This window comes from Takifugu flavidus, chromosome 19 (assembly GCF_003711565.1).
Source record: "Takifugu flavidus isolate HTHZ2018 chromosome 19, ASM371156v2, whole genome shotgun sequence".
Lineage (NCBI taxonomy): Eukaryota > Metazoa > Chordata > Actinopteri > Tetraodontiformes > Tetraodontidae > Takifugu > Takifugu flavidus.
Genome location: NC_079538.1, coordinates 5696586 through 5710671, shown reverse-complemented (window position 1 = coordinate 5710671; position 14086 = coordinate 5696586). Strand labels below are relative to the sequence as shown.

The following is a 14086-nucleotide window of genomic DNA, read 5'->3' as shown; positions in this document are numbered from 1 at the left end:
AAAACTCCCCTGAAATGAGCCCGACTGGCACCTTCACCTTCTTGTCAACATTTCCTTGACTTTTGTACCTCGAACCCAGCGAGCGGCATTCCTGTTATTATCGCAACATCTTCACAAAACTGTGCACAAATGCTCCGTCGGGAATGATTTTGTCCACTTGGCACCGCTTCAAGCGCCCGAACACTGTGGTAAAAAACATAAATGTTAACTAAAATGGCGGTAACCCCGAGTGGCCACGGCTCAGCAGTCATATCCCTTTAGATGAGCAGGAGAAGCGCTGATGTGATGTGAAAAATACTCCCATGGAAGTGATATTTCCAAGCCTTTGTGCGTTGTGTGTGCGCGTCTCAGGACATGTTCGCCTGCTCTGCTCCAAACGAGCACACATGGTTTCACTGGGGCACCCTGTTGCCACATGCGGTGACCCTCCCACAACTGTCGCTCAATTACTAGTTGCGAACAAAACACAACAGGGCAATTCGGTGTACTCTATTATCCCAGTGGGTGACGCTTATCGTCAAGGTTATGGAGGCTGCAGCCTGCTGGAGCCATTTTTATTGTTCAGGCGAGCAGCTGGCACTGAGAGCTGCCAGCCATTGTGTTCGGGATTTTCATTACTGCTCTAATGAGGAGGGAAAAGGAGGTTTTGACTCAAAGCTTCAAAGCTGCCTCTTCTAAATCTTGAAACGGCGTCCCGCTCACGTTCTTACGTTCATTGTTCACTATTACAATGACTTGAATTTGCCACACGAGTCCGTCGCCTTCGCTTTAGCGTCAGATACCGGGTGCAGAGGCAGCGCACTTCCTGTTACCTGTGGCTCTCAGCAGCGTGTCCCTGACAAACTGCTCCAGCTCCTCGGCTCGTTTATGGATCCTGGCAGCGTCATCCTCAACTTGCTCTCCATCAGCAGACACCTTTGTAGCCTGCTCGCTCACACACACACACAAAATAACAAACAAGTGTTGAATTAGTTAAGACATCGACTGGAGTCTAACGAAGGCAGCGTAAATGTCGGGACAAAAGCGGGATGAGATCTGGAGACCAGACGAGGAAGCCGGATGCTGACACAGCTGATGTGTGTGTGTCATGTTTGGTGAAAAAAAAAACAGTGAAAAAAAAACTGGACAGAAAAAAGCTTTTGTATTCTTTTCTCCAGACATGAACCAGGGGTTTCAACATATGTTGGTATGTTTAATATTTCTTTAGAGGAGCCTAAAGGCCACATAAACAAAGACAACTCAGGGCCAGCCAGTTGAATGATGCTTAGCTATGTCGTGCTGTTAGCTTCCGTCTCCTTCCCTTACAAAGTCTATTCCTCCTCCATGATGTTGCGTGAGGGAGAAAGCAGGTGAGAAAAATGACAAAAGAGGGAAGAAAAAGGCAGCGATTTAAAAAAAAAGAGAGAGAATTGTGTGTACTCGGCTGTGCAGTTGGTCCATCTCAATGACCAGAGATTCCAGGTTGGAGTCAGCCAGTTGCAGTAATCTCTCTGGAGCTCTCTGAGGAGACAGCATGTGCTGCAGGAGAGAAACAGAGAGATGAAGGAATTACACAGACATGACTGACAGAGTTTGGCCCACGGCTAGACTTTTAACCCGCCTGTAGTGCAAGACCTAAAGAAAAATTAGCCATACTGTCCTATTACAGTTCACTGGAAGGAGGTCAAGTGTGAATTTATAATTTTTCCAGGACCCTGGGCTTGATGGTGTTAATGCTCAATAAGCTGTAATAATGGAGGCAATTATAGAAAACTACAGATCTGACATTGAAAACACTTTAAAGCTAATGTGAATGGTCATGCTAATGTTCCTCTGACCCATTCAGAATGAGTGAGTGGAGAAAAAAAGAAAAGAGAATGCACAATTGCTCACAATGTGCACATCTGTTTATTGTGTCCAGTGTAAAAATTGCATTTCAAGGCTGGGGAGGCCGCGCAGTTACGGATGATAGCAGAAGTGAGGACGTCAAACGGGGTTACCTTCAGCTCCTCCGTCATGTTCTCGAAGCGGTACAAGAGCTTGTAAGGTGGCGGGAGAGGGGTGGTCAGCGTGACATCAGCGATGATGCGATACAGACGATCCATGTCACTGATCAGCAGGCCTGAGCATTCATCATCACAAGCTAGGAAAACAGAACAAGGACGCGGAGTGTTGTGAGGGTGTGTGATGTTGACAGGCTGGCTATTTTTTTAACAGTGTTTTAGTGGAATCAGGAAAACATGCCTGTCGAAGCATGAAGCATAAAAGAAAAGAGCACCCATTAAGAAATCACACTGCAGGCTTAAATCACACACTTACACATGCACTGATCAGGGAATGCACACACTCGCACACTTTTTGTCTGCATTGTGTGTGTACAACATTCGCCTCTGTAGCTGGAGGCTGATTTATTACAGGAATTAAAATTCCAGACAAGGGAAATCAAAGATAAATTAAATAAAATAAAAGCTGTTCAACCCCATCAATCTCTGACAAAAACCCAAACACACCAATGCCTTCCTGCACACATGCGTGCGTCCACAAACACACAGGTTGTGTAAATGCACAGCGCACACCCCGCTGAGGTGTATGCCAGAGCAGCCCTCCTTCTCTCCGTCAGTAACGCTGAATCCCAGAGAGTTGGGCTGTGTGTGATAGAACGGGAGAAAGATTGAGGCCAAACGCAATCAGTCTGCCACGAGTGAAAAGCCCGACCGCTCCACTCTGTGGAAACCACCAGGACTTGCCATTATTGTGCGGTGCCAGGGTGCACCGCAGCACCAGCGCCCCCAATTTATGAACACGCGCTTTGTGTCTGAACACAAAGTCTTTGTGTCTGAACACAGACCTGAGCAAGCAATTTCCTCTGTGAGAGTGGCAATTTCATGTCAGCCTCCTAGAAATTCTCCTTCTATGTCCTCCTACCTCTAGACATGCTAATGGCCTCAACGTGGCCTCACCATTATGGACATATTCATTTTACATTAGCAGCAAATTGCACTGAATGATTTTCAAAATTACTTTAATCTTGACTTTTTCTATTCATCCCATCTGCCATCAGGACCGGAGCAGAGCCTGTGCTCGTCTACACAATGTAAGAATCAGAAGTGTGCCCCACAATGGCTGGATCAGAAAGAACGAAAAGAAAGGAGGAATGTGGAGGTCTGAAGCTTGATCACCATGAAACCGAGAATTCAATCATTAGAGGAGAGCTTTGTCAAATGAGCTGTTAGCGCAGGTTCTCTGGCTTTTGATCAATACTGACATTTATCCTCCAATTACTTAAAACCTTGTAACTTGTCCCTTATTTCCAAACTAGTTTTAAAATAACACAAATGTGACAAAAACAAAGCAGCCACAAGTTCTGAGTTGGTCTTACAGATGATCCCAGTGGGTCCACACACATGCCTTTCCATGCACTGGTCACACGACGGTCCCGTTGCCCCGACCCTGCAGCGGCATTGGCCTGTGACGGGGTCACACGGTCCAGGCAACGCCCCCCACGCGGAACACTTACATTCCTCGCAGCGCCCGCCTGGGCTCTTTGGGTCACCGTGGTAACCTGTGGCACACCTGGAGGGACACAGAGGGGGGACACTGGTATCCTTTTCCTAAGGCAACTGGAAGGACTGGACTCCTGTCTCACCTCTCACAGTATTTCCCCTCATGTCCCTCGGGACAGGCGGTGCATCTGTAGTCCTCAAATCCTTCCGCTGCACAAGTCGGGCTAAAACTTTTGATACGCGGGACAAAAAAAGGTCAACACATGTTGGCATGTGCAGAATAAACCTGTTGCTTTCGAGACAACCCAAAAGGGATCAGTCGTACTTGTTTTCTGGGTTGGTGAGGGGACAGGCACAGGGCTTGCAGTCATCGCGGAAACCCCGGACGACACCGTAAAACCCCGGAGCGCAGCGCTCGCACCGGTCGCCTTCTGTGTTGTCACGGCAGCTCTGTGTGCGGGAACACACAGGATTGTTGCGCTCTGTTACTGCGAAGGCACTGCTTTAGAGTTCTCTTCCCTCCCTAACCCACACGACCCTCATTCATTGAAGCATTTTGATTATTTCTGCATAAAGGGTAATACAATTACAACCTAAACTGCTAATCCCTTAAAGTGTTTTGCTAACTATCCCATTTTCAAACCACAGTAAGCGCACTTTTGGCGGCACTATAATCTGCATGTTGCAACTGAATGTTGCCCTTGACAAACAGAACAAGACCACAGGGATTGTCCCACGCTGACTTTTAACAAACTGCTTCCAATTATCTCGCCCTATAGTTTTTGATATGCAGCAATTTAAGATGACAAGTACAAGCTGCTTTTGGGAGCGTGTCATTACCTGCTGCTTGTGTTATATTAGCACCGAAAAGCTGCATTATAAGCTGTATATAAGCTGTATATAAGCTGCATTATAAACTGCATATAAGCTGTATATAAGCTGTATATAGCAGACCCCGAGACAGTGGCTCTGTCAGTAGGCTGCACAGAGGCAGCGGCTCCTCATTGCTGAGCATCCCGACTGCAGCAGCCAGGAAGTCATTACTCTGTTTGCTCCCACCACCCACACTTTCTGAGCCATTCTCGGACCTTCAAACACAGAAATATCTTGGATGGGTAATGTCTGGGAGGAAATGTAGCCATCCGTCCGCCATAATAAGTGGTTTTCTGGTCACTTGCGTGCTGAGGCGCCTCGAGAGCAGCGGACAGCCGGCTTTTAGTTGACAGGTGCACTTTCGCATGTCAGAGAGTTTAATAAGGCTTCTTTCTGCAGGGCAGGCAGCAAACATACTCATTTGTTTGTCAAAATACAGACACATACACTCTAAACACTATTTATGTATTTTAAATTGTTGAATATAAATATTTTTACGTTGATTTTGTGCTTCTGAGCTTCGTAATTACCCGACCAACCTCCCCCGTTTTGACCTCCCTGCCATTCTGAGTTTTGTCTTATTTGTTGGAAATGGGAATTTCAATCAGAGCAACAGGAAGTTGCTTTTCTAAGAAGGCAAGTCTTTTCCATTAACTTCCTGTGTTGCTCGTTACTGCTAATTACCAAGGAAACAAACTCGTTTAGCATATCCAATTTAGCCCGCTTGGTTAGAAAAATGCTAATGATGCTGGGATGTGAACGGGAGAGGAAACATAGCTTTCAGGCAGAATGAAACACGCTGAGAAATGGCAAGAATTTCAGGTGAGAGATGGAGCCTTGGCGGGATGACTAAAGCCAGACGATGGATACATCCTTCAAACTGGGGCAGGAAAACAAAAATTTTGCAGTGGAAAAGAATGAACCGATGAAAAAGAGCGTTAAAAAAGACAAACAAGAAACAAATTGATGAAGAAAAAAGGGGATTCTTAATCTCTACAGCTAATGAGGACAATGGTGCCTGCTCCTATATCAGGAAATATATCAGACCTTTGATTTCTGGCACCACTCATTTACAACTGCGAGCCATAAACAGAAGGTCTGTCACAGCTAATGAGATGAACGTATGAAAGGTGAACCACTCCCAGCCTCTGTCAGCACAAAACATATCAATTGTTAATAAAGGTTGCTGGAGAATAAAGCTGCCAGCAGCTTTTGGTCCGTACACAAGTGTTAACAGCTTTTTATTTGACTGCTTGCGTTGTGCAGCTGTCCTCTAACTGCATTAAGCCACCTAATTGAATGGTTCCTCGTTAGCTGTCTCAGTTGATTGGATTTACACCAGTTTCCTCTGTGCAGAGTTTCTTTCAAGGAGACGAAACTCCCCAAATATGACTAAGCCAGGGGTTGTTAATTATTACAGGGCTAATTACAGGGCTGACACTCATCCAAGACACACAAGCCCCTGAACGCACACACAGGTACCTGGCATATGGACGTCTCGGGGTCACAGGTGGAAGAATGCCCACTGCACTGGCACTGAACACAGCTGCCCATGCCAGCAGCTGTGGGTACCTTGGATGCTGGAGCAGACGCCAGCCAACCGGCCCGGAGGCGGTAGAATCCTGCAGCACATTCCTGCTCGTGCGCGGAGACACAGAACAGGAAAGACAATGACGGCGAGGATCCAACAACAGATAGCAGATATAACAAATATACAGTCAACATTTAAGGCATCCTTTATGCCGCGTTGTAAATGATTAAAATACAAACACACACTTATTACTAAATGTTATATTCCTGGGAAGCTGGGCGCTACCTCGCTGACACGCACGCTCAGTTAAGATTGATTGCATTCGGTACCTTTCAGACGTACGTGCACCCACCTTCACATCAGAGACCCCGCTGACACCTGCATGCCCACGTAGGTAGCTGCAAGGTAACGCTCTCTTGTTCAGTAATAATTAATGAAGGCCATTTAAAGGGCCATCTGTTCCCTCAGCTTGAGCTAAAGGCCTGTTTAAAACCACGTTATTAACAATGACAGCGGCTACAAATAGGAGGCCCATCTGTCTCTTCAGGCCTCTGTGGCCTGATCGTTTCAGCTGTAGCTTTAGTCTGCTGCTCACCTTCCATTTGGCCCCGTTTCAGTCGTATCTGTACCTTCTCAATTATGGACGGAGGCTCACTGTGGAGGGGCGATGTAGTTTTAAATTGCTACTACTTTGCATCCCGATTGATAGTTGACAAAGTTATAGACGGGTTGAAAAATGCGCTGGCAACTTGTGCGTTCCTGTGGGAAGCAACAATAATACCTCAATGTCTCCCAGGCACCGCCATCCAGCGGAGCAGCCCAGAACTATTTGCCTCAGTGTCTCATAAGCTGTCTCTCCAAAATCCTCATTAAACTCCAGATTGAGTCACCGCCGTATGATTTCTGTGGCTTAAGAGAAGGAGCTGGATGCAGTTGAAAGTCAATTGCTTCGACAAAATCACAGCTGAGAGGAAGAGACACTCGTTGAGGCTTAATCCCAGCGAACCGAAGGGGAAATAAAAGGAGAGAATGGAGGGTGTGAAAGGCCTTGCAGAAGCTTAAAGCTAAATAAATTTGGAAATTTGGGAGATGCTATTAAAGGCAGAGTCTGTGACCTGCAAAATGTGAAAGCAGCATACAAAAAGCGCCCGTTCCCTCGACAGTTCCGGCTCAGACAGTAATTAATGGCTGTAATTTAAAAGGCTACGTGCACGATTTGAGCTTATTTCGGAGTGATTGCACGCTGCCCCGAAGTGACAAACTCCTCCACATCATTTTGTGCTTCAAATAGAACCAAAACGGTTTTATTTCATGTGTTTTTGTTGAATCCGTAGACTTTGTACATGGCCCTTCTGCATAACTGTGTTGATACAAGTTTAAATCCCCACAAAAATGGTCAAATGTTTGGTCTCAATTTAAAAAAAAAACTGGTTTTTGATTCTACTGAAACTTTGTTGTGTAGTTTTGTGCTGTTGTCACACACACACTACTGTCACACACTTATTGGTGCACCCACCTCGCAGGAGAGCCCCGAGTATCCGATGGGACAGTCGCACTTTTCGATCTGATGCGCTTTCTCGCTATCTTCGCTCGGTCTGCCTTCCTCAGCTACTGTCAGACTGATTTCTGAAATGCTGCAAGACAGAGAAATCAAGAAATTATGATCCTTGCTAAAAATGTGCCTTTAATCCATCAAACTGGCTATCTTGTGATCAGAAATGACATTTATATCCTATAAAATACTGCATGTGTATATTTACAGCATATTACTGTATATGTGTGTGTGTGTGTGTGTGTGTGTGTGTGTGTGTGTCTCACCGGCTGTGTCTCATCAAGTTTCCATGTGAGGCCTTAATTAGAATATAGTCCACGTAGAACAAAATGTCCATAAAGTCCTCTCGAGTCATAGACCGACCATCTGCGTACCTCCACTCATGCTGTGCGCACACACACACACACGCACACACACACACACACACACACACACACACACACACAGATAATTCTTAGCCTGCCGTTGGTAACAGTGCTCGTATATCAAAAACGTTATTGGATCGCACGTATTTGCTGGTTTAAGGCAGGTTCCAACGCGCCGCCTCAGTCCTACTCTACCTCTGTCATGTCAATCTCGTGACGAGTGAGTTGACCAATCTGGAGTCCTGGTACGTGACGGGTCATCAGGATATTGTGGCTGGGGCCCCCTTTGATGATGACCTGAGGCTCATAGGACGAAGGGCCCGTTTCATCTCTGGCCTCGTAGTACACGGCATATTTCAACTGTCCTCCATAAGCTGTGATCTAAAACAAGAGCAAGTGTCTCCTGACGTTACAACCACTCGGGAGGGTTTAGGAACAGATTTAGCAAATTAGCATTCGGATAAATTTTGCTTCGGACCAACCCACCATGGAGCCTTTGAACTGCCCGGGCAGTTTCCAGTAATAGGGTTCAGTGAGAGCAGGATCCACCAGATCTGCATGAACCAGGATCTCAGGGTGCTGGAAACTCACTCCTCTCCGGGTCTCCACAGTGTTGCTCCTGTCCACTAGGGGCAGCACTGTCTGCTCCGGCTTCAGGGTCAACTACAGGACAAAACAGCAACGATTCAGCGATGTCCAACGCGACCATCTTCCAGGAACAGTAACCGTGGCGATACATCGTGGCGGAGCAGAGAAGCACGTATAAAGCCCGGCCAGGAGCAATTCCATCATCTTGTTCAAAAACACATCTGTTCGTCTGCTGAGATTCAAAGAAAGAAAATAATATATTTGTATACGGTTGTCCATGGCAGCAGCGTCCCGTCGCTGCTGTTTGTACTGTTTATGTTTCTTTGTGTGATGTATGTAATTGTGCATGAATTCTGCATTGTGGGGTTGAGATTGTGTGTGTGTGTGTGGTGTGTGTGTGTGTGTGTGTGTGTCTCACCGGCTGTGTCTCATCAAGTTTCCATGTGAGGCCTTAATTAGAATATAGTCCACGTAGAACAAAATGTCCATAAAGTCCTCTCGAGTCATAGACCGACCATCTGCGTACCTCCACTCATGCTGTGCGCACACACACACACACGCACGCACACACACACACACACACACACACACACACACACACAGATAATGCTTAGCCTGCCGTTGGTAACAGTGCTCGTATATCAAAAACGTTATTGGATCGCACGTATTTGCTGGTTTAAGGCAGGTTCCAACGCGCCGGCTCAGTCCTACTCTACCTCTGTCATGTCAATCTCGTGACGAGTGAGTTGACCAATCTGGAGTCCTGGTACGTGACGGGTCATCAGGATATTGTGGCTGGGGCCCCCTTTGATGATGACCTGAGGCTCATAGGACGAAGGGCCCGTTTCATCTCTGGCCTCGTAGTACACGGCATATTTCAACTGTCCTCCATAAGCTGTGATCTAAAACAAGAGCAAGTGTCTCCTGACGTTACAACCACTCGGGAGGGTTTAGGAACAGATTTAGCAAATTAGCATTCGGATAAATTTTGCTTCGGACCAACCCACCATGGAGCCTTTGAACTGCCCGGGCAGTTTCCAGTAATAGGGTTCAGTGAGAGCAGGATCCACTAGATCTGCATGAACCAGGATCTCAGGGTGCTGGAAACTCACTCCTCTCCGGGTCTCCACAGTGTTGCTCCTGTCCACTAGGGGCAGCACTGTCTGCTCCGGCTTCAGGGTCAACTACAGGACAAAACAGCAACGATTCAGCGATGTCCAACGCGACCATCTTCCAGGAACAGTAACCGTGGCGATACATCGTGGCGGAGCAGAGAAGCACGTATAAAGCCCGGCCAGGAGCAATTCCATCATCTTGTTCAAAAACACATCTGTTCGTCTGCTGAGATTCAAAGAAAGAAAATAATATATTTGTATACGGTTGTCCATGGCAGCAGCGTCCCGTCGCTGCTGTTTGTACTGTTTATGTTTCTTTGTGTGATGTATGTAATTGTGCATGAATTCTGCATTGTGGGGTTGAGATTGTGTGTGTGTGTGTGTGTGTGTGTCCCGCACACTCAGTGTAATCTCACGATTCAGTGGTTCAGAGAAAATCTCCCTATTTCCAATGAACTCAATGTTTTTCTCCTTTTCTGCCTCCCTCACTGTCCACCCTCCTCTCCTGTCTGCTGACTGTAGACGAAGCCAATGTCTTTTAAATGAATCTGCTTCTCTCTCAGAGGTTAATTTATCAAAGAAATGACAGATATTCTTGATGAAGGTCCTTCAGCAAAAGTGCGCTGCCACTCAGCCATTGAGGGTTGACGCGATTCAATTTTTACCACCTTTTCTACAAAGAGCAGCCTGTCAAAAATCCTCCTTTGTTGTTTTTTCCTGAATAAATAAAAGAAGAATGTTGAGAATGATCCTCATCTGCCTTTTCCTTTTTATCCAGTGATCCTGAGGCCAGTTTGATCAACAGGCGCGGTTCCGACCCGATTATAACGCCCAACACCTTCACTTCTATGATCCCGTTTTTTAAAAAACAACTTCAAACAGATGGAATCTATTAATGGGATCAAATGTAAAGTCAGTCGCATGTCGATGATGATTAACGAGGAACCGTTGGTGAGATGCAGCGTCGCTCCTGTCGACTCAGCAAGGAAGCTGCTGCGGAGGAGCGACCACCGTCCACTCACCCACATCCTGATCAGCCCCGGAGCCTCCGAGCACGACAGCGTCAGTCCGTAGCAGTAGCACCTGCTGCAGCCCAGGGGGTTTTTCACCGACAACCCAAAGGTGCTCGGCTTACAGGCACCACAGCTGTGGCCTTCAACGTTGGTCTGGAACCAGAGGGCAGATGTCAGGGAAAACCATGAGAGCCCAGCCACCATCCATCATCCATCATCCATCCATCATCCATCCATCATCCATCCATCATCCATCCATCATCCATCATCATCCATCATCCATCCATCCATCATCCATCATCCATCCATCCATCCATCATCCATCCATCATCCATCATCCATCCATCCTTCTTTTACCTTGCAGCTGCACTTTCCTGTTCGATCAGCACATGCACACACTTGTGTCTCTGGGTCGCAGGTCTGGCTGTCCGATCCTGAGAAGTGACACTCGCACTGGGTGCACTGTGGGACATGTGGACATGGACAAAGCCGTCCTTCTGTTATCAGCAGTAAAGCAGGTGGACAGGAGCTAGCAGAGCGCGACCAGGCTTAATGCTGCGCCACACTCATGAACTGCAAAATGAAAACGTTCCTGTCTCCTTGCTCCCGTGTCAGTGGGAACATCAAGTTCAGACAAAAATTCAGGTTTTTCTACATGACTGAAGAAAGAGAGTCCCCAAAAGGAGGACATTTACAAAAACAGAGAAATGAAAACATTTTTTAAAAACCTGGCCGCCAATGTTCGGCGAACTCTTGTCAACAGGTTAATTGGGTGGTTTTCATTTATTTTCAGTGCTATTCACACATCATTTTTGAAAAATCCATTCCTCCAACCTTGTCTTTGAAATAAACATTTGAAATACTAAAACTAATTATGAAATCCAGTTCTATGGAGAAAAAAGTCACACCATCAAGACCAAATGGAGCTGGTATTTTCGTTACCTGAGGAAAGTCTCTGAATCCAATCCGACATTCGTTGCACTTCTCTCCTCGGTAGGTGTCGCGGCAGGAGCAGCAGCCCGTGTTGACGTTACACTGCTGGCTCACGGAGCCGATCGCGCTGCAGCCACACTCCTGCAAACATCACGAAGTGTGTCACATGATATGGCAAATATCACAACATCTTTCCAAATTCAACCAGCATGTTGTTGGTTTTTCAACCAATAGCCAACATCATCGGCATGGAGAGCAGGGACAGTGGGGAATTCCTTCGCAGCCAGTGCTCCCTCAGAGGGTTGAGGGGCTGTCCCTTCTCACCTGAAGGTCATGGTGTCAGAACCCACTGGAGCCTCTGGAATGCGTGTCTGTATGGGTATTTCTCGTTCGCGATGGCCATGATGCTCGCTTCGACCTCTGCTCAGGAGGTCGGCTATTCCTCGCTGTTACTCCAACCAAAACAACCGCGACACGATTTCTCAGATCAACGCCCCCCTTTGAACCATTCCATTGAACCAGACATCCCAGGGACGGCGGCCATGATCTAGCAGATGTCAGTCCACTCCGCATCATGTCCAGCACCAAAGGACAACAGAGCTCTTTCTCTTTGGAGTAAATGATAATAACGCTTTTCCCGTCCTGCTGAGGACAGTTTGTCATCAACAAGTCATCAGATCTGGGTGTCACTTGTGTCTAAACTCTGGATTGACCGTTCTGTCTCGTCTTGTACCTTCTGTGTTTCCTTTGTTCTCTTGTTCTTGCACATTTGGTGCCGCTCTGATCTGGCTACTCCCTCTTTAGCGCCCTGATGTTTTCACTCACATCAGTCTGTTGTTAGACTGAAAGCTCAGGTACTTGCATGTTCCTTCCCCTAATCACTAGGTCTACTGATACTGTTAAGAGTTCCATCTTGCACCCTTGAAGTCCCTTGTTAATAGACAACAATGTTGGAGTGGAATAACTACTTTTTATTGTTGTGTGAGAATGACTCACAAACACAAGGACTTACCATGAAAAGAAATCAAGTAGCAACGAGACAAAAAAGACAACAAGATGATGCTGCAGAGTCTTTTGACATCTGTTGCTCTCTTGCAGACAGAGGAAAAAAGTTGTGTGAAAAAAGGCTATAAAAATGCTACTGTGAGCGGAGAGGACACCTGTCTGACCTTCAAGTTTGATAAAAGCTACTATGAGAATCTGAGCCAAAATCAGAGGCTCACCACTGAATTTAAGTTTCAGTAGATGTTTCCGCTCCATGAACAGAGCTGAGCCTGCTGCTGTGAGCAGCTTTAATTGTGACTGGGATTTTTTGATGTAAAGCAAAACATTCAGGCTATTTTAGGTTACCCCCAATGGCACGATTCATGGCGATATGAATTTACTTATGTGGTTTCTGTGTAGAAGAAACCCCTCCTTGCAGGGCTTACCTTACATCCAGTGACGATATCATGGCCCCAGTGGTTGGGAGCACATCGATCACAACGCTCACCAATGGTGTTTGGAGGACAGATACACTGTCCTGTGTTAGTGTCACAGTTGTTGCCCACATGACTGCACTGACAGGCTAAAGAGGGCGACAGAAGGCAGGTCAGTGCTGTAGTTTATGCTTGAATACTGGGGATGTTACACACACTAGAAGATGGCTGATATTAAATATGCAAACACACACAGGAATTAAATTGGTTCTATTTTTGAAATGAAATAGCAGGAGTGAAGAGAAATTTGTTGCATCCTTTGTCGTTCTGAGCGTTCTAATTTTCTGCGAAACAGCAACTACATAGAAATGAAAGAAAATAGGCCTCTTCAATTTATGAGGTAGAATCTGAATGTGGCACTGATGCAAAATATTTTTTTATTTGCATCTAAGAAAACAGGATTTTGCTCTTAAATTTTCTTTTACTAAATCATTTTAAAACAGTCCACCCATATCATCATCATCATCATCATCATCATCATCATCATCATCATCATCATCATCTCTTTTCTTTGTTCACCAGCCAACTTGCATGAGAAATCATTAATTCCATAATTTACTGGTAATGTCATTATTATTCTGTCTGTGCATCATTATTATTCTCTGTGTTCAGTCTTCAAAGATGTTCCCATCAACTCGTGTTTCCCTTTAGTATTTTATGTGTTGCTAAAAATGTAAACGCACATGTTGGCGCTGTGCTTTGATGTAGCTACAGCTTTTAGCTAACTCTGGGGAGCTGCGCTAATCCCAGTAGAAAATGCAGGGTGAATAGAGGAAATACAGCACTTATGTGCTTTTTATCCTCTCAGCATGTCGACAAACATCTTTTGTGGGTCAGTACTCTATGAAGAAGCCACACATTTGTTGCCTGGCTGGTTCTGCTTACGTGTGCAGCCGCCCTCCTGGAAGTTGAAGAATCCTCGAGCACAGCGGTCACATTTGGGTCCGGTGACGCCGGGCTGGCACCGACACTGGCCCATCTCGTCGCAGTCGAACGACTTGGAACCAAAGGAGTTACAGTGGCACGGAGCACACACCCCACGCGTGTTAAGGCCGTGAGTCTGGGACTGCAAAGGCAAAGAAAACAGCGCTTGTAAACAGGAAGCGGAGAAACGGGCCGGGAGAACACATGCTGTCGGAATTCCAAGGCAAAATTA

At 46.3% G+C, this 14086-nt stretch overlaps 1 protein-coding gene across 1 annotated transcript in view; it reads right to left on the bottom strand.

The window, feature by feature from the left end:
* Positions 1–14086, bottom strand: part of lama2 (laminin, alpha 2) — a 91557-nt gene that overhangs the window by 26297 nt on the left and 51174 nt on the right. The window contains exons 24-39 of the mRNA XM_057017877.1: positions 13816–13996; positions 12883–13019; positions 11462–11593; positions 10877–10981; positions 10529–10672; positions 9399–9575; positions 9108–9293; positions 8810–8928; positions 7403–7520; positions 5838–5990; positions 3808–3932; positions 3626–3712; positions 3359–3552; positions 1980–2122; positions 1420–1518; positions 813–924 (exon numbers count right to left, since the gene is read on the bottom strand). Of these exons, the coding sequence (XP_056873857.1) occupies positions 813–924; positions 1420–1518; positions 1980–2122; positions 3359–3552; positions 3626–3712; positions 3808–3932; positions 5838–5990; positions 7403–7520; positions 8810–8928; positions 9108–9293; positions 9399–9575; positions 10529–10672; positions 10877–10981; positions 11462–11593; positions 12883–13019; positions 13816–13996 (2212 nt within the window). The remainder of the gene's footprint in view (positions 1–812; positions 925–1419; positions 1519–1979; positions 2123–3358; positions 3553–3625; positions 3713–3807; positions 3933–5837; positions 5991–7402; positions 7521–8809; positions 8929–9107; positions 9294–9398; positions 9576–10528; positions 10673–10876; positions 10982–11461; positions 11594–12882; positions 13020–13815; positions 13997–14086) is intronic.